Here is a 27,569-nt window from a genome sequence, read left to right as displayed (position 1 = left end):
CTCCTAGATATCATTTTGAGTTCTTAACCCATTGAGCCACAATGGGAACTCCAATAATTCCATTTAGAATAGCATCAAAAAGGAATTCCCTCATGGCAGAGAGGGTTAAGGATCTGGCATTGTCACTACAGTAGCTGGGGTCACTGTTGTGGCATGGGTAGGATCCCTGGACTAGGAACTTCCACATGCTGCGGTGGGGGCAAGCATCAGAAAGAATGAAACACAAGGGATACAAACTATTAGGTATAAAATAAGCTGCAAAGATACAGCATGGGGAATATAGCCAATATTTTATAATACCTATAAATGGAGTTATGATTCACCTTAAAAATTGTGACTCACTGTATTGTACACCTGTAACATTATATTATACAGCAACTACATTTCAATATAAAATAAGAATTTAAAAAATCCCTACCTTAAAAAAAATGAAGGAAATATACCAGAATAAATTTAAGATCTGTAAACTGGTAAGTATAAAACATCACTGAAAGACATGAAAGAAAAGTAATCTAATGTGAATCAATCTCTGCTACCCCTGTGAACCAAGACAGCAGAGGAGATACTCCTCCTCTGAATCCTCCTGTTTAGCTAAACAAGGTGACTATCCAGTTTTAAACTTCATGCTTCATGGAAATGCTTTTTTTTTTTTTTTTTGGTCTTTTTTTGTCTTTTGTTGTTGCTGTTGTTGCTATTTCTTGGGCCGCTCCCTCGGCATATGGAGGTTCCCAGGCTAGGGGTTGAATCGGAGCTGTAGCCACCGGCCTACGCCAGAGCCACAGCAACGCGGGATCCGAGCCGCGTCTGCGACCTACACCACAGCTCACGGCAATGCCGGATCGTTAACCCACTGAGCAAGGGCAGGGACCGAACCTGCAACCTCATGGTTCCTAGTCGGATTCGTTAACCACTGCGCCACGACGGGAACTCCGAAATGCTTTATTTTTAATGGAAGACCAACTTTTTTCATTCGGTGTAGCCTTCATGTTTTAAATCAATGCTCCTTAAATCACATAAATTATCTGATGATCTCATGAAAATGCAGATTTTGATTAATTACACTGGGTGTGGGTATGGGTGGGGCTATGGCTCTTAATTCTTAACAGCTCTCAGATGATTCTAATGCTGCTGGTCCTCAGATCACACTTCCAATAGTTTTTAAGCACCTGTACCTATACACATGTAACTGTCAAAACTCACTAGAAAAAAAACCCAAAGCCTAGGATGGGAAGCAAATAATGAGAGGAATGGAAGTCTGTCTGATGAGTTCTCTACGTTTTTTATAACTGAGCACAATATATTCCCTACTGAAAATTAAGAACATACATTTGCATCATCCCTCCATTCTGGCTACTGCTAAGAACCAGAAAAGATGCAAACTTTGACTAGCTAACCAGACAGACTGAGGCTAAATCCATAAGAAAAATTTTTTAAAACACCTGTTACACAGAGATCATCTCATAGAATGTTAACCATCACCTCTTTCTGCATTTTTCCTTTGTCTTTTATTCCTTCTGTCCAGAGTTTCCTAAGTATCATTTGGGGACCAATGGTGTTCCTTGGCAATCAATTGACTGGTTTATTATAGATAATTTGACTTTAAAAAAGTGATAAAAGCTTTGATCACAAACATTTCACAAATTTGAAAAGACTATGACTTTCAAGGAAATTTTTTTAGGTTCTTAATTGCTGTTATGTTCCAAGTGCCACATGTGCTTTACAAAGATACTTAAGAGGGGATTGTTTCAGCTAACAAACTTTGATGTCATGTGAGTTGTTTATATTGGTTAAATATATATTTTGTTCCTATCATAATGTGTTAAATATCCAATTTTGGAAAATGAGTCAATGGCTCAAAAGTGTTTATTAAAGAGTAATAGTGATAAAAACACATTTGACTCAGAATGTCATAAATGGTAAGTAGTATGAATAGAGTGAAAATAGTATGATCTTATCACAATGGACTGCGACTACTGAATTACAAGTTATTAGTTTGTACCAGGAGACCTTCTTGTTCCCACCATACTGTAATGCATTTTTAAATGGGGACTTAAACATTATAAAACAGACAAGAAGCCATAGAAGCATTCACATAATTTTCAACCACTCTAGTAAACCTATCAAAGCCTACATTATAAATTTTGTCATTGGAAGCAAAGATTAAAAACTACAGTCAAAGGAACTTCAAGGCATTTTAACAAAAACAGGTATAACTATAGTCAGCTACAAAATCAATGACAAATATGCTCAGAAAGAAAACAATCTACTGGTAAATTTCTTATATAACACTACTAGACATTACATAAGAGGTGAGGTATATATGAGTGAAAACAGTTACTCTGATGTATGCTCTTAAATATTTTTTTTCATGGCTACATGAAACTATTAGTATTCAGAGTATGAATCAACTCTTGGTATAAACATAATATGTAAATCAAGAAATAAAGACAATTTTAGGGAGTTCCCGTGTGACACAATGGTTAGCGAACCCAACCAGGAACCATGAGGTTGCAGGTTCCATCCCCGGCCTCGCTCAGTGGGTTAAGGATCCAGTGTTGCTGTGAGCTGTGGTGTAGGTTCCAGACGCAGCTCGGATCTGGTGTTGCTGTGGCTCTGGCATAGGCTGGCAGCTGTAGCTCAGATTTGACCTAGCCTGGGAACCTCCATATGTCGTGAGTGTGGCCCTAAAAAGACAAAAGACCAAAAAAAAAAAAGAAAGAAAATTTCTGTTCTGATTATCAATGAAAATACACTTTAGAGAAGGGATTTTCCCTTAACCAATAATTATTTTTGAATTTTGACCTGAAAACATATACTGGGATCAATATGGCCCAAAGCACTAGCCACGCACCTGAAAGTCAACTCACACATTCACACATGGCTTCATTTATAGAAAACATCTGGCATTTGAGAGTAAGTCTTCTACTCCTGAGTCTGTTAAAGACTGAATGGAAAATTGTGACTATAATTCAAACTGCAGTCCCTGGACAGGTATCCCCAGCATGTCATAACAGCAAGAAAGAAGCAAATACAACACTGCTTTTCTCTCTTGTCAGGAGGAAAGATGCTAACAAAAACTTCAAATGAATATATGTATTTTTTCCTATGACACCAATGTCAGTAAAAAAATTTCTATGATTATCTGTGGCTTACTCAAGTGGCAGATCTCCATGACATATAGTATACTGAATAACTTGAAACTCTCATATGAGGGTGCAATAACAATTCTTATGATAAAATACAAAGACTAAATCATGATACACATGGTTTACCCAAAGAGTTTGACTTTTCCAGAATCTAGCCATTTTCTTTCCTTGCTGCAAAATGAAATCAGTGTCTTATTAGCTAAACTTTAAAAATGCATTCAATTACCACACTAGACTTGCAAACATATTTCCTAGAACTTAAATACAACCAAAAGGGCAGAATCACCCACTGCCATCTTCCAAGCTTCTCTGCTGTGGGCTTACATTTGTTAATTCAGTGCTTCATTGGACATTGCAGGTAGTTTTCAGTGAGAATTCTTGCAATATTTTTTTAATCCATCCATCTAAACAGCTAAAACATCTAAAAGAATCATCCTTTACTTGCTGCTATTCCCAACAACCTATTGTTGAAAAGTGGAGTTATCTAATTTGGCAGAACTAAAGAGTAGTTAAAGAAGCAGTTAAATAGGAAACTCTAACTTTTAATTTAGTAAGCCAGATAGCAATACGGTGAAAGACTGCAGCAGTAATTTGCATTTTGTGATGCTTATAGTACTTTAAAACAATGCTTTCATATTATAATGACAAATTTTTGGATTACTGTTTTGCGGTACTTCACCTAAAATCAATGGTATGCATAAAGACCTATCAATGAGGTCCACAAATTCAAAATGTTTGAGAAGCACTCCTTTCTTTACTATTTTCCTTTCATAGGAAGCCATCATTTCTTCCTATGCACTGTTAGAGAAATATAGACAACTACAGAAATTTTGTTTGCCTTTATTATCAATCTTCTTACACTAGAAAAGCAATTAACTATTTGCATTTATGTTGCCTCAAACATAAATGACCCTTAAAAAAGGGTCTGATTTCAACATGTATTGCACCTAGAAAAAACAACATCTAATAATCATTTCCAATTTCTCCTTGAACCTTATATCCTCACAGAGTCATTTTTTTCCTTCTGACCTTCCCAGAACTGAAACTGCCTTCATAAACCTCTTGATGACAGTTAAGGGTAAAATTAAAAATGTTTAACAACTGGTATGGTATAAACACCAAAGAGAATGATACCAGTTCATAATCATGTGGTTGTAATGGAACATGCTACTAAATTATCAGCCTTAGTTACTTTACACATGCTAACTAAATTATCAGCCTTAGTTTCTTTAAACAGTCTGCTACATTTATTTTAACGCCAGCCCCATTCTCAAGGACCTTTGGTTATTCCTTGACTGCCAATTCACAGAAAGAGAAGAGCAGTTTTCATGACAGACAGCCACATAAACTGGATTCCAAAGGTGAGTTTAACACCGTCTTTTATTAAACCTTTAATTTCCCTACTTTTATTCCTTAATAGAAGAATTTAGAAAAATAAGTATTAGAAAGAACACATGATTGTTTTCTTTCTCCCATACCAGTGGTTTCCAGAGAATGAGGCTCTTCAGTCAACTTTTTATTATAGTTTGTTATTTGATTTTATCCATAGATGTCCAAGTTCTTTACCTACTCAACCAAATGAAAACTTAATACACAGACAAATGGAGGGATTTGGAGATATATTAAGGACAGAGTAAACTGTTAGAAAAACAAATAAATGTCTGACATTTAGAGAGAAAACAGAAAGAGAACAGAGAAATTCACAAAAAAGCAAAGAGATGAGTCATTTCAAAATAAATATAGGATCACAGAGTTATGTATAATATAATAACATGACACATATTTGTGTTGGTTTTAAGAATCTTCTTACCCAACTTTGGAAAAACTATTAAGTATTCAGCATTGCACTGAGGACATGCCACTCTGGCTGTACTGTTTCCTCTTTGTTTTTCATCCACCCAGCGCTGTAGACAAGCCTGGTGAACCCATTTTGTAGATCCTCTGCATCTGCATGGTCTCACCCATTCAGCTGTTCTATCATCTTCATCAGTGGCAAAACATACCCAGCAACTTCTATAAATCAAAAGAGAAAATAACCACATTATCTTTAAGACCCCAGCCTCCTCTCCACTGCAACTCTCAATGGGATGAGTCTACTATGTTACATCATAGAACTTTCAATTCTATATTAAAAGACTGAGGAGACAAAACAACCAACACATTTCCAGTAGAGTGGTTTCTTCTTTTTGTTTTTCCTTGTATTCTTCTGCAGAATCTTAAACGTTTTCAGAATATTGTTTTTGTGTACTTCCTCCATCTTTCTAGTAATTCTTCACCTTCTCTAATAAACCAGAATGTAGAAACAATTCTCAAGCTGCTTTTTTAAGACCTAATAATTCTTTGAAGAGTGGTAAATACAAGAATATGTGAAATTCAGTGTATCTCTCATTTCATCAACATTAACCTCATAACCTCTTGAACTTGAAGAACTAAGGTAGTACACAAATTATTTCACATATGGTCTCATTCAATTTTCAACTAAGACAGGAAAAAACTCCCACTCATTTTTCTTTCTGGTAAAGTATGACTATAAGAGAGAAAGATGATTAAATTTAAAAAGTCCAAAGGGAAGAATGAAGACATCAAGATAAACTGTTTTAGGACAGTGATATGGTAAATTTGGGCCTACATGTTCTATTATAGGTATGACTGTTTTCTTTTTCTGTGGGAATTAAAAATTCTGAAATGATTAATTTTAAAACAATTTTCCTATTTCGGTTTTAAGAATACTTCATGAATTCTAATTTATTCTTGTGGAATCAGGTTGCAATTCCTTTTTTTTTTTTTTTTTTTTTTTTGGTCTCTTTGCACCCACAGCCTATGGAGGTTCCCAGGCTAGGGGTTGAATCGGAGCTGCAGGTGCCAGCCTATGCCACAGCCACGGCAACGAAAGATCCGAGCCACGTCTGCAACCTACATCACAGCTCGTGGCGGCAATGCCTGGACCCTTAACCACTGAGCAAGGCCAGGGATTCAACCTGCATCCTCATGGATGCTAGTCAGTTTCATTTCCACTGAGCTATGATGGGAACTCCAGGTTGCAATTCCTTATTTGTTCTCCCAATTAACACAAGTTTTGACACCAATTTCCATTATGGCACATACAATTTAATTCAATGACACCATTCACTGCCTGCCCCACCATCCACAGTTAAAGTTTGACTGCACAAAAGGAAATAACTGCTAATTAAAGCTTGTTACATACTGTGCACTTTTCATATAATTAGATAAGTGATTTCTGTCAAAACAACTAGCTAACTATGCACAGTGGGAAAGCCTATATATATATAGCTAGGTACTAGAGATGGGTGAGGTCTCCAGTCTTTGTAGAACAACATGAATTTTAATTGTGTGCTCCAATTAAAATTTTTCAATTAGAATAGAGAAAAAAACTGAACTGAATACATGGCAACAAGATCCAAAACATGCTTTTACTCAGCTTTCAAATTTAGGTTTCTCACATCTACCTAGGTAAAACTGGAGGTAGGTAGCATTTGTTTGAGCATGCTCTCTGATCCACCTCAGGCAAGCTGTCTGGGCCCTCATGCTATCTTAAGCTTATTCAAAAATGTCTCCTTCTCCACCTTCTGAAACTTATACTTTAACCATTTTTTAAGACTACAGTTGTAGCATTAAGTCATTCACACTGTTGTCCAACCATTACCACTACCCATGATTTGACTGGGTTTCACCAGTTTGTTTTTTTTCTCATAAAATTTCAATTGACAAGTAAGGAGCATATAGACCAGTTAATTGTGTTAGTACATATTTTCCCCATTAGGAAGGTGATTTTTTTTTTTTTTCTTCTTTTCTTTTTAGGGCCATACCAGTGGTATATAGAAGTTCCCAGGTTAGGAGTTGAATCGTAATTATAGCCGATGGCCTATGACACAGCCACAGCAACGCCACACCTGAGCTACGTCTGTGACAACGCTGGATCCTTAACCCACTGAGCGAGGCCAGGGATCGGACCTGCATCCTCATGTATCCTAGTCAGACTTGTTACCGCTGAACCACAATGGAACTCCCTTCTAAGTTTCTCATATCAACAATGGAACATAATCAGTATTAAGGTGAACTGAATTTTAAATTAAGCCAAATACCAGTCATTAGGAAATAAAACGTAAAAGAACCTTAATACTATGTCACATCAAATGAAATGGCCTTTGTCTGTTTTTTGACTTACATAAATAGCAGTTTCATATACTAATCTAATGGGAATACTTGTATATCTATAATCCCCATAAATTCTGGATAGATTTAAGTTTATTTTTCACCAACATTTTACAACAAAAAATTTCAAAGCTTCAAAAAAAGTTGAAAAACTGCTTCTGTTTGGTGAATACCATATTTGTATCTAGATTCTATGATTCTTTATCATTTTGCTATATATGTGCTTTACCATATATTAATTCCATCAATCCATCTTATTTTTTGATTCATTTCAGTTTCAGACATACTTTATCCCTGAGTACTTTCAGTTTTACCTTTTAGAAGGTACTCAACTGACATTTAAAACAGGATTTTTTTTTCCTTTTTAGGACCATACCTGCAGCATATGGAAGTTCTTAGGCTAGGGGTCCAATCAGAGCGGCAGCTGCTGGTCTGTGCCACAGCCACAGCCACAGCCATGAGGGATCTGAGCCGCATCTGCAACCTACACCACAGCTCACAGCAACACTGTATCCTTAACCCACTGAGCCATAATGTGAACTTCAAAAATAGGATTTTTTTTTTCCTAATTTCACCACTATGGTAGATAAGATAGTTGGAAAATGATACACAGTAAAAAGTTAGGCATTAAACCTAACTGGAAGTGTTAATACCAATAACCTTGTTTTATTATTGTTTTATTCATAGTGACAGTATACAGCTTACTAATTTGGATTTTGAAGCTTATGCTCACTAGAGATTAACTGAAATTATCCTACAGAGGAAATAATAATAAAGAAAACTTACTGATAACAATACTCTCAAAAAGTTTTGCTGAGTTTCAACATCTACCAACTTACCACATCCATTTCCTACTTATTTCAACTGCTTAACAATAAATCTGATGATGGCCATCTGAGATCAAATAGTATTACCCATAATATGTAAACTTCTGGTAACACCACCAAATTACTGGATCTAAATATTATAGTTTTGGGTTCCCTTGTGGGGCAGTGGGTTAAGGATCTGGCATTGTCACTGCAGCAACTCCGTTTGACCAATGGCCTGGGAACTTCCACATGCTGAGGAGCAACCAAAAAATAAAAAAAATTAAAAATTACAGTTTAGATACAAATAAACGAAGTGGAAACATCTAACTTAGTAACAGTACAAAATAAGTACACAACTGAAAACTACAGAAATTGACCACAATTTACTGAGCATTTATGATTCCATGTAGTTTCACTGGTTCCATGTGGCTACATAAACAAAATAAATGGAAGATGGTATCTACCTGGAAAACTATAATTTACTTGGGGCTACATCTAGTAGATGCAAGAGATTTGTTCTAAGGTTCCAGTGAAATTATCGTAGTACCATAGGAACATCCATTTAAGAAGAAAGAATAAGTAATAGTACAGAAAATGTTACCTTCTAAAGAATTTACCTTATAGGGAATAAGAGTTTAATCTATGTAATACGGAAAGAATATTAGTCTGTGAAATAAAAGGGTCAGGTACATGGGAAATTAAAGTATATAAAAATAGACACATAATATTTTTAGGCTGACAGACTGTAAGACAGAATTTTTAGTGTTCAGGGCTGGAAATGAGCCTCTGCAGAGACCCAAGCAGGTGCAATCGGACTCTTAACTCACCACACCATAGCAGGAACTCCTAAGTCTTTTTAAAAGTGAGAAAAGTGGGAGTTCCCTAGTGGTTTAATGGTTAGAACCTGGTGCTTTCACCACCCCAGCCTGGGTTCAATCCCTGATCTGGGAACTGAGATTCTACTTCAAGCTGCTGCCACAACCAAAAAACAACCAAACAACAACAACAACAACAAAAAACAAACAAAAGGAGGAAAGAAAAGATTCCTTTACATATTTTGTTCCCTACTCTCATTTCCCTGAGAGCTCAGCAGGTTAAGGATCCAGTGTTGCCACTACTGTGATTCCTGGCCAGGGAACTTCTGGATGCCACAAGGCATGGACGGAAAAAAAAAAAAAAAAAAAAAAGGATCAATTTGGATAAATTAGCAGGGGGAAATGATTTTATTATAGGGATTCTCAAAACAATTGTCTCTGGACTAGCAGTTCAAAATCACTAGAGAGGACTTCCCGTCGTGGCTCTGTGATTAATGAATCAGACTAGGAACCATGAGGTTGTGGGTTTGATCCCTGGCCTTGCTTAGTGGGTTAAGGATCCAGTGTTGCCGTGAGCTGTGGTGTAGGTTGCAGACGTGGCTTGGATCTGGCGTTGCTGTGGCTCTGGCGTAGGCCGATGGCTACAGCTCCAATTCGACCCCTAGCCTGGGAACCTCCATATGCTGCGGGAGCGGCTCAAGAAATGGCAAAAAGACAAAACAAACAAACAAAAAAACAAAAAAACAAAACCCAAAATACAAAAAAATCCAAAATCACTAGAGAACTTACAAATTATAGAATATAACTATAATTCTACTTTAAGTTATTATATATTTTAATGTTATAATTTATGAGATGGCAATTTTAATGCCCTTAAAAAGTGAAAATTGTCTATTTGCCATTTTAAAGGACAAAGCCAAAAAACCTTTCAAAGTCCACACCCAAGAAGAGGTTGTAATTTCTGACCAAACTCTTAAGAGTTTCTCTTAATTTCCTTTCCTTGTTTTCTTCAATCCTCCAGTCTCTCAGAAAAGTTCTCAGTGTAAAGCACAAACATTATCTGAGAACTTGCTAGAAATGCAAATTCTCATACCCACCCAGACACACAGAATTGGAAACACTGAGAACAGGACACAAAACTACATTTAAAAAATTTACTTACTTCAAATTTCTTATTATTTTTCTTAATTGTGGTAAAATACATAAAATTTACCATCTTAATCATTTTTCTTTTAGGGCCACACCCATGGCACGTGGAAATTCCCAGGCTAGGGGTCAAATCAGAGCAACATGGGATCTGAGCTGTGTCTGCAACCTACACCACAGCTCACGGCGATGCCAGATCCTTAACCCACTGAGCAAGGCCTGGGTCAAACCCACGTCCTCATGGACTGAGTTTGTTAACCGGTGAGCCATGACGGGAACTCCATCGTAACCATTTTTAAGTGTACAATTAAGTGGTATTAAATACACTTATACTCTTGTGCTACCATCACCACCACCCACCCTTGTAATTCTTCATCTTGTGAAACGAACTCGAATTAAACAACTCCCTAATCTCCTCTGTCCCAAGCCCCTCACAGATTATACTTTGTCTTTATAATTTTGACTACTCTAAGTACCTCCTATAAGCAGAATCATCCACTAATTGTCTTTTTATGTCTTCAAGGTTCATCCACATTGTAGCATATTGCAGACTATCTTTCATTTTTGAGGCTGAAAAATATTCCATTATATGCAGATATACCACATTTTGCTTATCCAGTTATTGGTCATAAATACTAGGATGGCTTCAAAGTTTTAGCTATTGTGAATAATGCTACTATGAACATGAGTGTACAAATCTCTTTGAAACCTTCTTTTCAATTCTTTTTGGATATATACCAAGAAGTGGAATTGTTGGATCATATGTTAATTTTATTTTTAATTTTTTGAACAATCACCAACGTTTTTAAAAACAAGCCCTTCAGGTGATCATGATACTTAAAGTTTGAGAATCTCTGCTCTGGCCATTCTTCTTTCCCTTTTCCAGTTTCTTCCCTTTATAAGTTTTCTCAATTTACCATAATACAAAAATGGAATTCTATTTTACATTCAATGTAAACATTTTTAAGTTATTTGGTTTTTAATTTAAACAGTAAGAAAAATGCTTGAGACTTTCTCTCCTAAGGAAAAAAGCTAGCTGAATTTGGGGAAAAGATTTTGTCATCTCAGGATATTTTAAACCCTAACCCCTGTGATTAAAGAACCTGGGCTTTGGAGTTCAAATTCCTGCTTACCACTTATTTTAGGTTTAATGAAAATCTCTTTTCAGAGTGTTTGCAGGGGTTCTCAATCTGGGGTCCATGAAAAATTAACAGGGATGGTAAACTTGGATAGGAAAAAAATTACATCTTCATTTTCACTAACCTCTAAATAAAATTTAATTTTCCTACAATGATAAATGTTAGCAAAACATAGTAATATTAGCAGTTCAGAAATTAGAAATTAGTATAGTGACCAGAAATATTCATATTATAGCTGTGCAAATCCCAAAATAACATTTAGCCCGTTGTTAATTTGCAATTATCTGCCCCACCAATAAGATCCTGTCTTTTAATGTGTTAAAGCTCATATATGTCAGATTTTATATTTTGAGAGCTGTATTTCAATGTAATTGGTTCATTTCTGACCTATATATTTTGTTTCATCCTTTTAAAACATTCAGAGTCAGAACTCATAGGCTCAACTAAACCGTCAATGGAGTTCTCCATGTGTAAAAAGGTTTTATGCTAAGATTCCCTATTGCCAACAATTAAACAAGTAATCATGAAACTGTTAAGAACTGTCTGGCACATATACAACCATTAAATGAACAGTAGCAATAATGGCATCAACAGAGATGAAAAAGATGGTGGCACTCTTACATCTATGCCTAGGTTTTATGGATGCTTTTTCTTACCTAAATTAGCATATAAAGCAATTCTGCCTGGCACCCGGTTATTCAGTAGAAACATCCCGCATTTTTCTCCAATATTTCAATAGGCCAACACCTCCACTTAAGATATTCATTCAAATCCTCAATTCATTTTCTTCTACTCTTTTTTTCCTTTCACAAGGTTTTCTAGATGCCACCTGCTCACTGATATACACACTCACTATTTACATCCACATCTTTCCACCAAACAAGTTGTAGCTCATTAGTTTACAGAGTAAAGGGAGGTCTGGAAATTATTATATTGGTTCAGAGATCAAAGAACAAATCACTGTTATAATATGAAGAACTAAACCAGACAAATCTAAAGACTATAACATATTCCTTAAAATAAGTGTATGGTCTAACTGGTATTGGTAATGTCACTAATCTATGTATAACGTGCTACTCTTTATAAAAGATCATCATTTAATTCCACATAGCTTTATATTAAAATTATAACTTTTTTCCAATTATAAATCCTTCTTAATAGTAAAATTTATAAACAGTTCAAGGAATACACAGCTAGTCTGCCTTAATCTAAGGGTAGTCAAGGTCTCCTAAATTAACTTAAGTACCTAACTAAGTACATTCATTATTTGATGCCACAAGAAATATATTTAAGGAACTTAGTATAGCTATGGAACAAATATATGCATAAAAGATTCACATAAAAACAACCACATAAAACATGAAGTGCCAAGAAACGATGTCAGTGACCACAGATATTATAGAAATGTGATGACGACTATAAGGAACAAAGAATAAATTAGCTCAGGGAGTTCCCATCGTGGCACAGCAGAAATGCATCCAACCAGGAACCATGAGGTTGTGGGTAAGACCCCTGACCTTGCTTAGTGGGTTAAGGAGTGCCGTGAGCTGTGGTGTAGGTCACAGACATGGCTTAGATCTAGTGTTGTTGTGGCTGAGGCATAGGCCAGTGGCTACAGCTCCGATTAGACCCCCTAGCCTGGGAACCTCCATATGTCACAGGTGTGGCCCTAAAAAGGAATTAAAAAAAAAAAAAATCTGAGAAAGATTTCATGAAAAGGAAGAACTACAGATGAGATGAGGATTGGGAAATGAAAAGAATAAAGAGTATCTAAAGTAAGAATACCAGTATAAACAAGCTTAGAGATAGAAATGAGCATATGTTCATGGACAGAGAGCAGACCAACGTGGCTGGAGCAGGAAGGTTAACCCTAGGTATTACAAACCAGTCGGGAAAGGATGGATGACAAAGGTAACGTGACTTCATAGAGTTAATCTGTGACTAAACCACTGTTTCTATGATCAAGTTAATTATTTAGAAAGTATACGGAAAAGTAGGGAAAGAAATTTCAACAGAATAATTTCTCACTGGCACATAAATTAGGCAAGATAAGTATGGTTATCTAATAAAATAGCTGGCAGTAAAGTCTATCTTTGCAAACTCAAACTCCAAGTGTTTATCTTGGATTATTACAAAGATCTGGAAAATCTAGGGCTTCTTCCCTAGAGATCACTTTGATGAAAACTAGAGTGTAGCAGAATAGAAGAGTTCCAGAATATAGGAGTGAGAGCAATGAAACAAGCTTTAAATTGTTGCTGTTGTATTATATACAGTATCTTAACAATGTATCTGTAGGACTGTTTTAATTTACATAACATTTAAGCAATGCTCTTAATTCAGAACAGGCTTACAGAACCTTGCTCTGGTTATGTAAAGAACGACCCAATTTACAAGGAAAAAAAACTGCTTTGTCTCAGGATTAAAAGTGTCACATCCTATGTATTATTAAACAGAAACTATATGCCACCAAGGAGACTAAAAATCCCGTTATATGTTTGTCCAACCAAGCACAATGGAAGTTAAAGTATGTGGATTCATCAAAAGAGCTCTCATAGGACGGGATTAAGACGGTGGAACAGAAGGGCTGGAGCTCACCTTCTCTCATAAAAACAACAAAATTACCACCAAATGCTGAACAACCTTCAACCAAATGGATTGGAAACTTTCAAAAAGATATCCTACTCCTTGGAGTTCCCATCGTGGCTCAGTGGTTAATGAATTCGACTAGGAACCATGAGGTTGCGGGTTCGACCCCTGGCCTTGCTCAGTGGGTTAAGGATCTGGTGTTGCCATGAGCTGAGGTGTAGGTCGTAGACGCGGCTCAGATCCTGTGCTGCTGTGGCTTTGGTGTAGGCTGGTGGCTACAGCTCTGATGAGACCCCTAGCCTGGGAACCTCCATATGCTGCGGGAGTGGCCCAAAAAATGGCAAAAGGACAAAACAAAAACAAAAAAAAGATAAGATATCCTACTCCAGAAGACAAAGATGAGGCCACGTCAAGAGGAAGGTGGGGGAGTTCCCGCTGTGGCGCAGTGGTTAACGAATCTGACTAGGAACCATGAGGTTGCAGGTTCAATCCCTGGCCTTGCTCAGTGGGTTAAGGATCTGGCGTTGCCGTGAGCTGTGGTGTAGATTGCAGACGCGGCTCGGATCCCATGTTGCTGTGGCTCTGGTGTAGGCTGGCAGCTGCAGCTCCGATTCGACCCCTAGCCTGGGAACCTCCATATGCCATGGGAGCAGCCCTAGAAAAGGCAAAAAGACAAAAAAAAAAAAAAAAAAGAGGAAGGTGGGGCGATTATACAATATAAGCAACTTTATACCTGCGCTGCCAGGTGGGAAGCCCACAGACTGTAAAGTTACTGTATCACAGACACTCACCTAAAGGAGTGAGAGTTCTGAGCCCCATGTCAGGTCTCCAGGCCTTGGTATCTGGCACTGGGAGAAAGAGCCCCCAGAACATCTGGCATTGAAAGCCAGTGGGGCTTGTGTGCAGGAGCTCCATGGGACTGGGGGAAACAGAGACCCCATTCTTGAAAGATGCACACAGGCTTTCACATGCACTGGGTTCAAGAGCAAAGCAGAGGCTCCTTAAGAATTTGAGTCGGACCTGACTGCAGTTCTTAGAGGATATCCTGGGAAAACAGGGAATGACTGTGGCTCATTGTGGGGGAAGGACATTGGACGCAAAGCTCTTGGGAATATTCATCAACCTGTGTTCCCCTAGAGGTAGCCATTTGTGGGAAAATTTGGCCCCACCCATCAGCACTAGGAATCCCCAGTTCAAACAATAATCTAGGTGAGAATCACAGCCTCACCCATCAGTAAACAGGCTGCCTAAAGACCCCCCCCCCACCCCAAGCACACAGCCACATCTAATCCCACCCAAAGACAATGCCCCATCCACCAGACAAATAGGAATCAGCCCCACCTACCAGTGGACAGGCACCCATCCCTCCCATCAGAAAGCCTCCAGCAAGCCCCCTTACCAACTTCAGCCACAACAGGGGGCAAATATCAGAAATAAGAGAGACTACAACTCTACTGTCTGCAAAAAGGAGACCACACCAAAATCCTATAAAAATGAAAAGGCAGAGAACTATACCTCAGATAAGGGAGCAAGAAAAAACTTCAGAAAAACAGCTAAGTGATCTGGAGATTATGAGTCTCTGGGAAAAAGACTTTAGACTGATGATGCTGAAGATGATCAAGACATTGGAAATAAACTGGAGGCAAAGACTGATAATTTACAGCAAACATTGAGCAAAGAAATACAAGATTTAAAACTTAAGCAAGCAGAGATGCAAAACACAGTAACTGAAATAAAAAATTCATTGGAAGCAGCCAACAGCAGAATACAGGAGGCAGAACGAATAAGCGAGGTGGAGGACAGAAGTGGAAATCACTGATGCAGAACAGCAAAGAGAAAAAAGGGATTGAAAAGAAAGGAAGGCAGTCTCAGAGAACTCTGGGACAACGTTAAACACACCATCTGTATTACAGGGGTGCCAGAGGGAGAAGAGAGAAAGGGACAAAAAGTATCTGAAGAGATAATAGCCAAAAACTTCCCTGACATGGGAAAAGAACCACTCACTCAAATCCAGTACCATATACAATAAACCCAAGGAGGAATACCCCAAGACACATATTAATCAAACTGACCAGAATTAAAGATAAAGAGAAAATACTGAAAGCAGCTAGGGAAAAGAAACAAATAATACACAAGAGAACCCCGATAAGGTTATTGGCAGATTTTTCAGCAGAAATTCTGCAGGCCAGAAAGGAGTGGCATGATATACTTCACGTGATGAAAAGAAAAAAACCTCCAACCAAGATTACTTTACCCAGCAAGGCTCTCATTCAGATTTGAAGGAGAAATCAAAAGGTTTACAGGTAAGCAAAAGCTAAGGGAATTCAGCAACACTAACCAGCTTTACAACAAATACTAAAGGAACTTCTCTAGGCAGAAAAGAAAAGGCCACAACTAGAAACGAAAACACCACAAATGACAAGGCTCATCAGTAAAGGTAGGAAATCATCCATGCACAAATATGCTACCAAAATTAGAAATCGTGAGAAGAGGAGGGTACAAATGCAGGGCACTGGAGATGCACTTGCAGTTAAGAGACCAACAACTTAAAACAATCTTGGATATGTACAGACTCCTATATCAAAACTTCAGGGTAACTGCAAGCCAAAAATGTACAATTGATACCCACACAAATAAGAAAAATCAACTCAAATACAACACTAAAGAGAGTCATCAAATCAGAATAGGAGAGAACAGAGAAGGCAAGAAAAAAGAGCAACAAAAACAAATCCAAAGCAATTCATAAAATGGCAATAAGAACATACATATCAGTAATTACCTTAAGTGTAAATGGACTAAATGCCCCAACAAAAAGACAGAGACTGGCTGAATGGATACAAAAACAAGATCCATATATATGCTGTCTTCAAGAGACCCAGTTCACTTCTAGGGACACATACAAATTGAACATGAGAGGATGGAAGAAAATATTCCCTGCAAACGGGAATGGAAAGAAAGCTGGAGTAGCAAAATAGACCTTAAAATAAAGATTATTATAAGAGACAAGGAAGGACATTACACAGTGATCAAAGGATCGATCCAAGAAGAAGATATAACAATTGTAAATATATATATGCACCCAACATAGGATCACCTCAATATATAAGGCAACTGCTAACAACCTTAAAAGGAGAAATTGATGATAACACAGTAATAGTGGGGGACTTCTAACAACCCACTTACAGCACTCAGACAGAAAGTCAACAAGAAAATACAGGCCCTGAATGAAGCATTACACCAGATGGAGTTAATAGCTATTTATAGGACAGTCCATCCAAAAGCAACAGAATACACATTCTTCTCAGGTGCACACAGAACATTCTCTAGGACTGATCACATTCTGGGCCACAAATCAAGCATCAGTAACATAAAGAAAACTGAAATCACATCAGGCATCTTTTCTGACCACAACACTATATGACTGGAAATCAACAACAACAACAACAACAAAAACTGCAAAAAGCACAAACACATGGAGATTAAACAACATGTTACTAAACAACCAATGGCCAATGGCTCACTGAAGAAATCAAAGAGGAAATTAAAAAATACCTAAAGGAAGTGAAAACACAGATACAACACTCCAAAACCTATGGAATGCAACAAAAGCAGTTCTAAGAGGCAAGTTTATAGCAATACAAGCTTACCTCAGGAAATAAGAAAAAGCTCAAATAAACAACCTAACTTTACATTTAAAGCAGCTAGAGAGAGAAGAACAGACAAGATCCAAAGTTAGCAGAAGGAAAGAAATCATAAAGATCAGAGTGGAAATAAATGAAATAGAAATAAAGAAAGCCATAGAAAAGATCAATGAAACTAAAAGCTGATTCTTTGAAAAGATCAATAAAATTGATGAACACTTAGCCAGACTTACCAAGAAAAAGAGAGGACTCAAATCAATAAAATTAGAAATGAAAAAGGAGAAGTTACAACAGACATCACAAAATACAAAGGATCTTAAGAGACTACTATATGCAACTATACGCCAATAAAATGGAAAACCTAGAAGAGATGGACAAGTTCTTAGAAAAGTGCAACCTTCCAAGGCTAAACCAAGACAAAATAGAAAAGACGAATGGGCCAATCACAAGTACTGAAATTGAAACTGTGGTTTAAAAACTTCCAACAAACCAAAGTTCAGGACCAGATGGCCTCACAGGTGAATTCTATTAAACATTTAAAGAAGAGCTAACACCTAAATGTCCTTCTGAAACTACTCCAAATAATTGCAGAGGAAGGAACACTCCTAAACTCATTCTATGAGGCTACCATCACCCTGATACCAAAACCAGACAAAGATACCACAAAAAAAGAAAACTATAGGCCAATTTCACTGATGAACAAAGATGCAAGAATCCTCAAGAAAATACTAGCAAACCGAATCCAACAATACAGTAAAAGGATTGCACATCATGATCAAGTGGGATCTATTCCAAGGATGCAAAGATTCTTTGATATCTGCAAATCAGTCAGTGTGATACACCACATTAACAAACTGAAGAATAAAAACCATATGATCCTTTCACTAGATGCAGAAAAAGCCTTTGACAAAATCCAACACCCATTTCTGATAAAAATCCTTCAGAAAGTGGGCACAGAGGGAATCTACCTCAACATCATAAAGGCCATATATGACAAACCCACAGCTAATATCATTCTCAATGGTGAAAAGCTGAAAGAATTCCCGCTGAGATCAGGAACCAGATGAGGATGTCCCCTCTCACCACTACTATTCAACATAGTTTTGGAAGTCCTCGCCATGGCAATCAGAGAAGAAAAAGAAATAAAAGGAATCCAAATTGGAAAGGAAGAAGTAAAACTATCACTATCTGCAGATGACATGATACTATACCTAGAGAATCCTAAAGACTCTACCAGAAAACTGTTAGAGCTTATCCATGAATTTGGCAAAGTGGCAGGATACAAAATTAATACACAGAAATCGGTGGCATTTCTATACACTAACAATGAAAGATCAGAAAGAAATTAGGGAAGCAATCCTGTTTATCATCACATTCAAAAGAATAAAATACCTAGGAGTAAACCTACCTAAAGAGACAAAAGATCTATACTCTGAAAACTATAAGACACTGATGAAAGAAATCAAAGATGACACAAATAGATGAAAAGATATACCATGCTCTTGGATTGGAAGAGTCAATATTATCAAAATGACTATACTGCCCAAGGCAATTGACAGAATCAATATAATCCCTATCAAATTACCAAGGACATTTTTCACAGAACTCGAACAAAATATCTTAAAGTTTGTTTGGAAGCACAAAAGACCCAGAATAGCCAAAGACATCCTGAAAAAGAAAAATGGAGCTGGAAGAATCAGGCTCCTGGACTTCAGACTATACTACAAAGAAACAGTCATTAAAACCGTATGGTACTGGCACAAAGACAGAAATATAGATCAGTGGAACAGGATAGAAAGCCCAGAATTAAACCCACACGCTTACAGCCAACTAATGTATGACAAAGGAGGCAAGAATATGCAATGGAGAAATGACAGCCTGTTCAATACGTGGTGCTGGGAAAACTGGACAGCCACATGTAAAATAGTGAAATTAGAACACTTCCTAACACCATACACAAAAATAAGCTCAAAACGGATTAAAGGTCTAAATATTAGACCAGATAGTATAAAACTCTTAGAGGAAAACCTAGGCCAAACACTCTCCAACATAAACCACAGCAATATTTTCTCAGATCCATCTCCTAGAGTAATGACAATAAAAACAAAAATAAACAAGTGGGACTTAATTAAACAAAAGTTTCTGCACAGCAAAAGAAACCCTAAAAAAACCCAAAAAGACAACCCACAGAATAGGAGAAAATCTTTGCAAGTGAATCAACGGACAAGGGATTAATCTCCAAAATTTATAAATACCTTCTGCAGCTCAATACCAAAAAAAAAAACAAAAAACAAACAAAAAAAAAACATCAAAAAATGGGCAGAAGATCTAAACAGACAATGCTCCAAAGAAGACATACTGATGACCAAAAAACACATGAAAAGATGCTCAACATCACTAATTATTAGAGAAATGCAAATCAAAACCACTGTGAGGTACTAACTTACACAGCCAGAATGGCCACCATCAAAAAATCTACAAACAAGAAATGCTGGATAGGGTGTGGAGAAAAGGGAACCCTATTACACTGTTGATGGCAATGTAAATTGCAACCACTGTGGAAAACAGTATGGAGAGTTCTCAGAAAACTAAAAATAGAATTATTGTCGCGAGACATGTTTCTACCATATTTTCTTAGCCTCTTTGCTTCTGTTTTCTATGCTGAAAACTCCACCTTGTCCTGCTTTACTTTACCCCATCTTCCTGCTTGGAAAACAGTTGAAGTGCTGGTAAATAACTTAAGCTTAAGAAAGAAAATGTAAAGGCATTAAGTTATTCATGTGGGCAGCTGAATGAGGACATAATGTATTGGTCTAGGCATGCAGGACCTGTGCACAGCATGATTATGTCCTCCAAAGAATAAGAGGAAGAGGAGCCTCATGGCCCCAAGGGGTTTATGAGGGGTCGTTAGCAGAATATGCATTAGCAAGGAGAACCAAGGTGCAAACCTAGGTATGCCGGGTTGCTGCAGATAGGCATGCTGTCAGCAGAAGCACAATAGTGATTCTCTAGAATGCTATGCATAGATAGCTGCCACCAAGCTTCCTCACTGCTAATGACTGTTAAATGTTTAAAGGTCAGAATAAAAGCTTAATCAGCTACCGGATATGTGACTTTTAAAATAATTAAAAAAAAAAACCCTATATCCTGCACCTATAACCCCCTCCTCACTTGACGTAATCCTAAAGAGCACAATAAAAGCAGTGTGGTTTCTTGAGGAGGCGCTCTTGGTCCCTGAGACCTTGAGTCCCCTGGTTCCCACCTTTGATTAAGATAAATGTCTCTGTGTCTTGTTTTATGTTAACTTTTTCCTTAAGTTTCACAGCACCCATTCTTCAGCCCTAACCTGCTAAGCTGGTCTCGGCAAATTATCATTTGATCCAGCAATTGCACTCCTGGGCATCTATCCAGAGAAAACCATGACTCAAATAGACACACGTATTCCAATCTTAATTGCAGCACTCTATACAATAGCCAAGACATGGAAACAACCTAAATGTCCATCCGCAGAGGAGTGGATAAAAAAAGTAGTACATATACACAATGGAATATTACTCAGCCATTAAAAGGACAGAAATAACAGCATTTGCAGCAACATGGATGGACCTAGAAATTATCTAGCTAAGTGAAGTCAGTCAGACAGCAAGACACCAACATCAAATGCTATCACTTACATGTGGAATCTAAAAAAAGGACAGAATGAACTTCTTTGCAGAACAGATATTGACTCACAGACTTTAGAAAACTTATGGTTTCCAAATGAGACAGGTTGAGGGCTGGGGGGATGCACTGGGGGTTTGGGATGGAAATGCTATAATTTTGTTGTGATGATCACTGTACAACTACAAATGTAATAAAACTCATCGAGTAATTTTAAAAAAATCCATAAGAAATAACTTAAAAAAAAAAGAGCTCTCATAATCATGACAAATTATGAAAGAGGGGAAGGGAAATATACCACAATGAAAGCAATCATTTACTGAGCATATATATTCAGGTCATGCTCTTTGTCTCTGATCTTCATTAACTCTGCAAAGCATAATCATTTCCTTCTTAAGGAAATAATGAAACATAAGTCCAGAAAAGTTAAATAGTTTTTGCCCAAGGCCTCAAGATTAGGTAGAAAAGCATGGGTATAATCTAGGGCTCGACTCCAAAACAGCTTTCTTCACACCACACCATGCTGCCATATGGACAGTGTGTTCTGAGAAAATTCTCCATTTCTCATTTCTACGAAATTATAGCCAATATAAGAAATTATATATGGAGTTCCTGCTGTGGTGCAGTGGGTTAAGAATCCGACTACAGTGGCTCAGGTCGCAGCTGCAGCTTGAATTCAATGCCTGGCTTGGGAACTTCCATATGTTGCAAGTGCAGACATAAAAAAGCAAGCAAGCAAGCAAGCAAGAAAAAATTAATCATATGTTTCATTTTTTGCTAAGGCACTTTTAAGCAGCCATAAGGAATTTTTATCAGAGATCTAAACCCTTTCCAGTACATTCCAATGTGCCACATAAATTACCATCTCTCATCTTATGAACTATATGGCATGTAAAGACGGGGGAGACATATATGTATGTATGGCATATAAAGAACTGCTATACAAGTGTGGAGAAGGAGAGAAATAATTTCTGGCTGAAATAGTCAGAAAAGCTTTATAAATGAGGCAGAAACTAAATTGGGTCTTGAAGAGTGGGTAGAATTTTGAAAGACAAGATACTAAAAAAGAACACAGGACAGTGAGGAAATCAGTTTGGCCTGGCCAAAAGACCTTTATACATTACGTAGTCATTTTGTTTTTTGTCTTTTTAGGACTGCACTCACAGCATATGGAGGTTCCCAGACTAGGAGTCAAATCAGAGCTGTAGCTGCTGGCCTACACCACATCCACAGCAATGCCAGATCTGAGCCGTGTCTGTGACCTACAGTACAGCTCACAGCAATGCCCGATCCTTAACCCACTAAGAGAGGCCAGGGATCAAACCTGTGTCCTCATGGATTCTAATGAGATTCATTTCCACTGAGACATGATGGGAATTCCTATATATTCTTTCTTAAAGGAGAGACAAAGTTTTAATAAGGTAGTTGGTGCCAGCCAGCCACACTTGTGAGCACAATAAATGTGATTATGGAGATGTCTTGAAGACCAGTCTAAAGCATGTGAAAGAAAGCTTAGTAAGCAATTTAGGAAATGCAAAAGATTTTGGGAAAATGAGATATTTTAAAAGTGGTGAAATAATCTTCAGTAAGATTATTCCAGGCATTGGTACTTTATAAAAGGTGAAAAGAAAGACATTATGATTCAACAGTGTTTCCAATGTACATTCCCCTTGTAAGGAAATGGGATAGGGAACAGTTTTTGTTCTCAGTTAACTTTCATTGAATGTGCATGGTGATGGTGGTAAAGGGTATTTGTGGAAGGCTCTATGACATGGGATAAGCACGTTAAAAAAATTACAATAAAGGAGTTCCTGCAGTAGGTTAAAGGTAGACTGCAGCTGTGGCTTGGAGTCAATACCTGGCCTGGGAACTTCCATATACCATGAGTGTGGCCATAAAATGAAAAAACAACAACAACAACATAGTGTGATGTACTATGATGAATGCACAAGGTTCCATGGAAGTACAGTAAAGAGTAACTCTCTCTGCCTAAAAATGTGCAATACTTTTTAAGGTGATTATTTGAGCTGAATTCTGAAGACAGATCAGACACGAGATTATGTGGGGAAGCATACGAAACACAATCTACAATATTTACTTATTAAAGACTTATTTGTTGAATACCTACTATGTACTAGCACCTAGGTACTAGGAACAAAATACAGTAAAAGAAAATAATTCCTTGAAAAAAAAAATAAAGATGGGTCAGAGTCAGCCAGGTGTCAAAAGCGAAGTTGTCTAAAACAAAAAGAAGATGTAGAACAGGATATGTTCCTAGGACAAAGAAGTGGAGTTCAGAAGAGTATGGTCAAAGAATGTAAGGGCTGGATTGTATTAACAGAGCTAAACACCTTCACTTGGGTCTTGAAAAGTTTAGATTTTATCCTTTAGGTGATGCAGAGACTGGCTGGTTTTAAAGCATGGAAACATGATTATAACTGTTCCTTGGCCAATTCTGGGACCATTCTGTAAATCAAACTGGCAAAGAAAAAATGGAGTTGGAGAATCTCTAGTATTTGATAAGCAAGTAGATTTGGAGGGAAACAAACCAACAAAAGATGTAGGTTTTGTGGCTGGTGTACTAGAAGAAAGGTCCTATCAAAGGCCAAATTGGGAGTTCCCATCATGGCTCAGTGGTTAGCAATTCTGACTAGGAACCATGAGGTTGCGGGTTCAATCCCTGGCTTCGCTCAGTGGATTAAGGATCTAGCATTGCCATGAGCTGCGGTGTAGGTCACAGATGCGGCTCAGATCGTGAGTTGCTGTGGCTCTGGCGCAGGCCGGTGGCTACAGCTCCGATTAGATCCCTAGCCTGGGAACCTCCATATGCTGCACGTGCAACCCTAGAAAAGACAACAAAACAAAACAAACAAACAAAAAAAGCCAAATTGGGAAGTCAAGAGCCCAGGAAATATCAGTAGTTTATAAAGTTTTAGAAAGGTTAAGGCACTAGTAACAGTGTATATACCCAAACAAAATGTCTACTGAGCAGCTAAGAAGGAGACACTAAAATGTGGGGGAAAGAGGTCAGGAATAAAGACATACATCTAGGAGTCACTCAAAGAACAAAGATAGTAAGTGGGTACACTTTTCAAAGAGGAGTGCTAAGTGCTGAGGACCGAACCATACTTCCGTGATTGAAGGGAGTAAAGGTAAGGTGATAATATAAGAGGGGGAAAAAAAGCAAAAGACAAAGAGTGTGGAAGACGAGAACACAGTTTCAAGTAGTTAGGGGTGGTGGTCATCAGCTTCATTTTCATTACAGTCATTAGGTTTACCACTTAAAAAATTATTTGTAATCTTTAATACTTTTAGTAGAGCTAAGGACAAGAAAGATGAAAAATATAAATACCAAGATAAATAACTGCTAAACTAAATTTAATTATTGACAAATGACAATTATAAAAATATAAAAATTATGAGAGATAATAAGGAGAAAATAAGAATCTAAATGTCATAAACGGGAATAGATTAAGAAAGAAAAGGGTGGTATGTTAATACAATGGATTATATATATATACTCTCTTTAATTGCTGTACATCACAAAACTCAGTATTTAAAAAAGCAAGTTGTAGATTGATATATTTAAATTCTAGAAACAAAACCAAAACTACATACAAAAGAATTAAAGACTGGAAGAACATAAACCCATTTATGATAGAGGAGTAGGGATGGGGAAAAGATATGGGACTGGGGATAGTGATCAAAGGGGATTTGTTATCTGTAAAGTTTCCACTTTTTACAAAGAGATGAAAGTAAATATAACTAATTACTAATGTTTAATTCTAGGTATTATTCTGTAAATGTCAAAATGGGATAGGTGGAAAAGATTGAGGAAAAAGATGTGCAAGAGAATAAGTCGTTTCAGTAACTGTGAGATGGTTATATAAATCAGAACATCTAAAGGGATGTACACCCTTGAAGTAGGGAATCTAATTCACTTTGCCAAGGCAGAAGGCCAGTGGGGAGCAGATTATTCTTCCTGCCTTCCTTCCCATGTGACGGTTTGGAGACACTGTCTTCATGCCTTGCCTACTCACCAGGTGCAAGTAAGTGATGCAAAACAGCCTCCACAAATTCCTGAGTGTTTAAAGTGAAAGGGTACACAAAAGTCAAGTCTCCAGAATCATCTCTCATCAGGCCTAAAACCTGAAGTCCATTCCTGCAGTTTGTTACAATATTCTTTGCATTCTCTATAAATTTATTACTAATTCTGAGAAATAGAAAACAAGAAAGTGTATGGTGATAGAGTAATCTATAACAGACTTCTTAAAAAAGTAAAGCAATGAAGGAAAGGAAGAGAAACTGATCAAGATCCCGAGAGCCTGATGTAAAGGGTTTGCTTTTATGAGCGATTATAATTTCAGGGCAAAGATTTGTGACCCCAAATCATTCATGACACTAGAAAACCACCCCTTTTCCCACTACTCTCAATTTAAAAGGTTCAAATGATAAACTTACATAAAATAGTTGCTTATTTATAAAAATGAAAGGCAATCAAAATATATATCTATATATACTCTTTCCACCTACAAATAATGCAAGAATAAAATTTATCGAGATACGCTAATAATTGCTAAACTAAATTCGGTTATTCACAAATGGCAAAGCAATTGAACTTCAGCTATTAGTAAGTTACTACGAATTTAAAAAACTTTGTGATGAAACATGATGAAGAATAATGTGAGAAAAAGATCATATATATGTATGACTGGGTCACTTTGCTGTACAGCAGAAATTGACAGAACACTGTAAATCAACTATAATAGAAAAAATTAAAATAAAAAAAACCTTGAAAAACTAAATGTATAAAGTGTTCATACCATTCATATTACATAAATATAATCTTCATTTTATTTGACAGTTTATGGAACACAAACCTCACTAGAATTAAAGCTCCATTTGAGCATTTTTGCTTATGTTTACCACTATATACCAAGGGCCTAGAATGGCACTGGGCAAATGTTGTCAGTATATATTAAACCAATACAACAAGCACAAATGTTTAATAAGCACTATAAAACATATTTTTAACCTAGAGGAAAAAGAACAGTATAGCTATACACATTTCCTTACTCTTCTTAAGGACAGAAGTTGCACTGAAGAAATAAACACAAGGGCAAGTTTCTTAGCTAAATATGCCCCTCAGAAATTGCCACCCAAAGAAAAGCTGGGGGTAAGCCAAATTCATGACAAGAAATCTGGGCCCTAATAGGTTGACATATTTTACTCTCTTGGGCCCATCAGTACTCCTCAAATCAACCTATTAAGTATCTTTGCATTCAATTTGCATGTAGGGCCAGCCTAGATTAAGATGATAGTAAATATGAAGAGGATGGGGGAGGGGCAGGGATTGCTACAGTGGTTGGTTACACTAGAATTTTAAGTACCTTCTGTGTGCACAGCATATGAATAGTGTTTCATTGTTTATAAAGTGCTTAAACATGTTTCATTTATACAATCTGGTGAGGTAGGATATTGCCATTTTATAAATGAGGATGTGGAGCCTTAGAATTTGAGTGCAAAGTCACATAGCTGGTAAGCAGAAAAATAAGAACATCAAGATTTCTGCCCAAGCTTATCTCATTCAGCTGTACTATCTCTTGTAGTGGTTTTCAACCACAAAAAATATTTGAAAAGTGTCTGAAAATATACATGCTCAGGTCCCATTCTCCAGAAATTTGTAAACTAATTGGTCTTGGGCAGAGCCAGGAATCCATCCATATTTTAAAATGCTTCTCAGGTGATGCTAACATGTGGCCAGGTTGCAAAATACTGATTAGATAATCAAGATCTCTAAATGTCATCTTAAGAATCTTTCTTGGGGTATATACAAGAAGTACAGAAGATGAGGGAAGCCAGAATTACAGTCACTTGTTTCAGTATATGCTGCCAGAATTTCCAAGTTCCTGTTGAGATGTTTTAAATGCCTCACTAGTACTTCTTGGCTTTTTTCTTTCTTTCTCTCTTTCTTTTTTTTTTTTTTTTTTTTTTTAACTTTTATGGAAATCTCCAAAGAACATATGAAAGTCAGACACAAAAGTTTACTAAAAGTCACCTACATAAAAGTGGTTTTCCCTCAGAGGAAAAAAAAAAAGTTAATTACAAAATACCCTGCACCAGAATAGGGTCTCATTTGATTGGAACTGGCAGTGGCAGAAAGGTGCACTTCTCTGGGTATATTTCAGTATCCTATGAAATTTGTGAGTATGGTAAATTATCAAACCCCTAGACAATTGGGGAAAATGACCAAAAAGTTCATGCATTTGTTCAAAAAACAAATACATATATACTGAGGACCTGCTGAGTACCAGGCTCTGATGTGGGATTCAAAATAAATAATGAGTAAGCTGCCATCTTCCAGGAGGTTGTAAACTGCTTACATGAAGGGAGTAGTCAACACAACCAACCAGACCTGAATGCTCTCATCAAACAAGGGCTGGATTAATCACTG

At 37.1% G+C, this 27,569-nt stretch overlaps 1 protein-coding gene across 2 annotated transcripts in view; it reads right to left on the bottom strand.

Annotated features, from left to right (window-relative positions):
- The window catches only part of MARCHF5 (membrane associated ring-CH-type finger 5), a 53,695-nt gene that overhangs the window by 24,677 nt on the left and 1,449 nt on the right, over nt 1–27,569 (bottom strand). For both annotated transcript variants that reach the window (XM_084994873.1, XM_001927572.6), the window contains exon 2: nt 4,957–5,159. Coding sequence is in view for 1 of the 2 variants with exons in the window: in XM_001927572.6 (XP_001927607.1) it covers nt 4,957–5,159 (203 nt within the window). In the remaining variant the exon portion in view is untranslated. The remainder of the gene's footprint in view (nt 1–4,956; nt 5,160–27,569) is intronic.

Source organism: Sus scrofa, chromosome 14, assembly GCF_054392235.1.
Source record: "Sus scrofa isolate SSC_HxYL_T2T_F1_AM1 chromosome 14, Sscrofa_HxYL_maternal_Yorkshire_Landrace_v2.0, whole genome shotgun sequence".
Lineage (NCBI taxonomy): Eukaryota > Metazoa > Chordata > Mammalia > Artiodactyla > Suidae > Sus > Sus scrofa.
The sequence above is the reverse complement of the archived record's forward strand: the minus strand, read 5'-3'. Positions and strand labels throughout refer to the sequence as shown.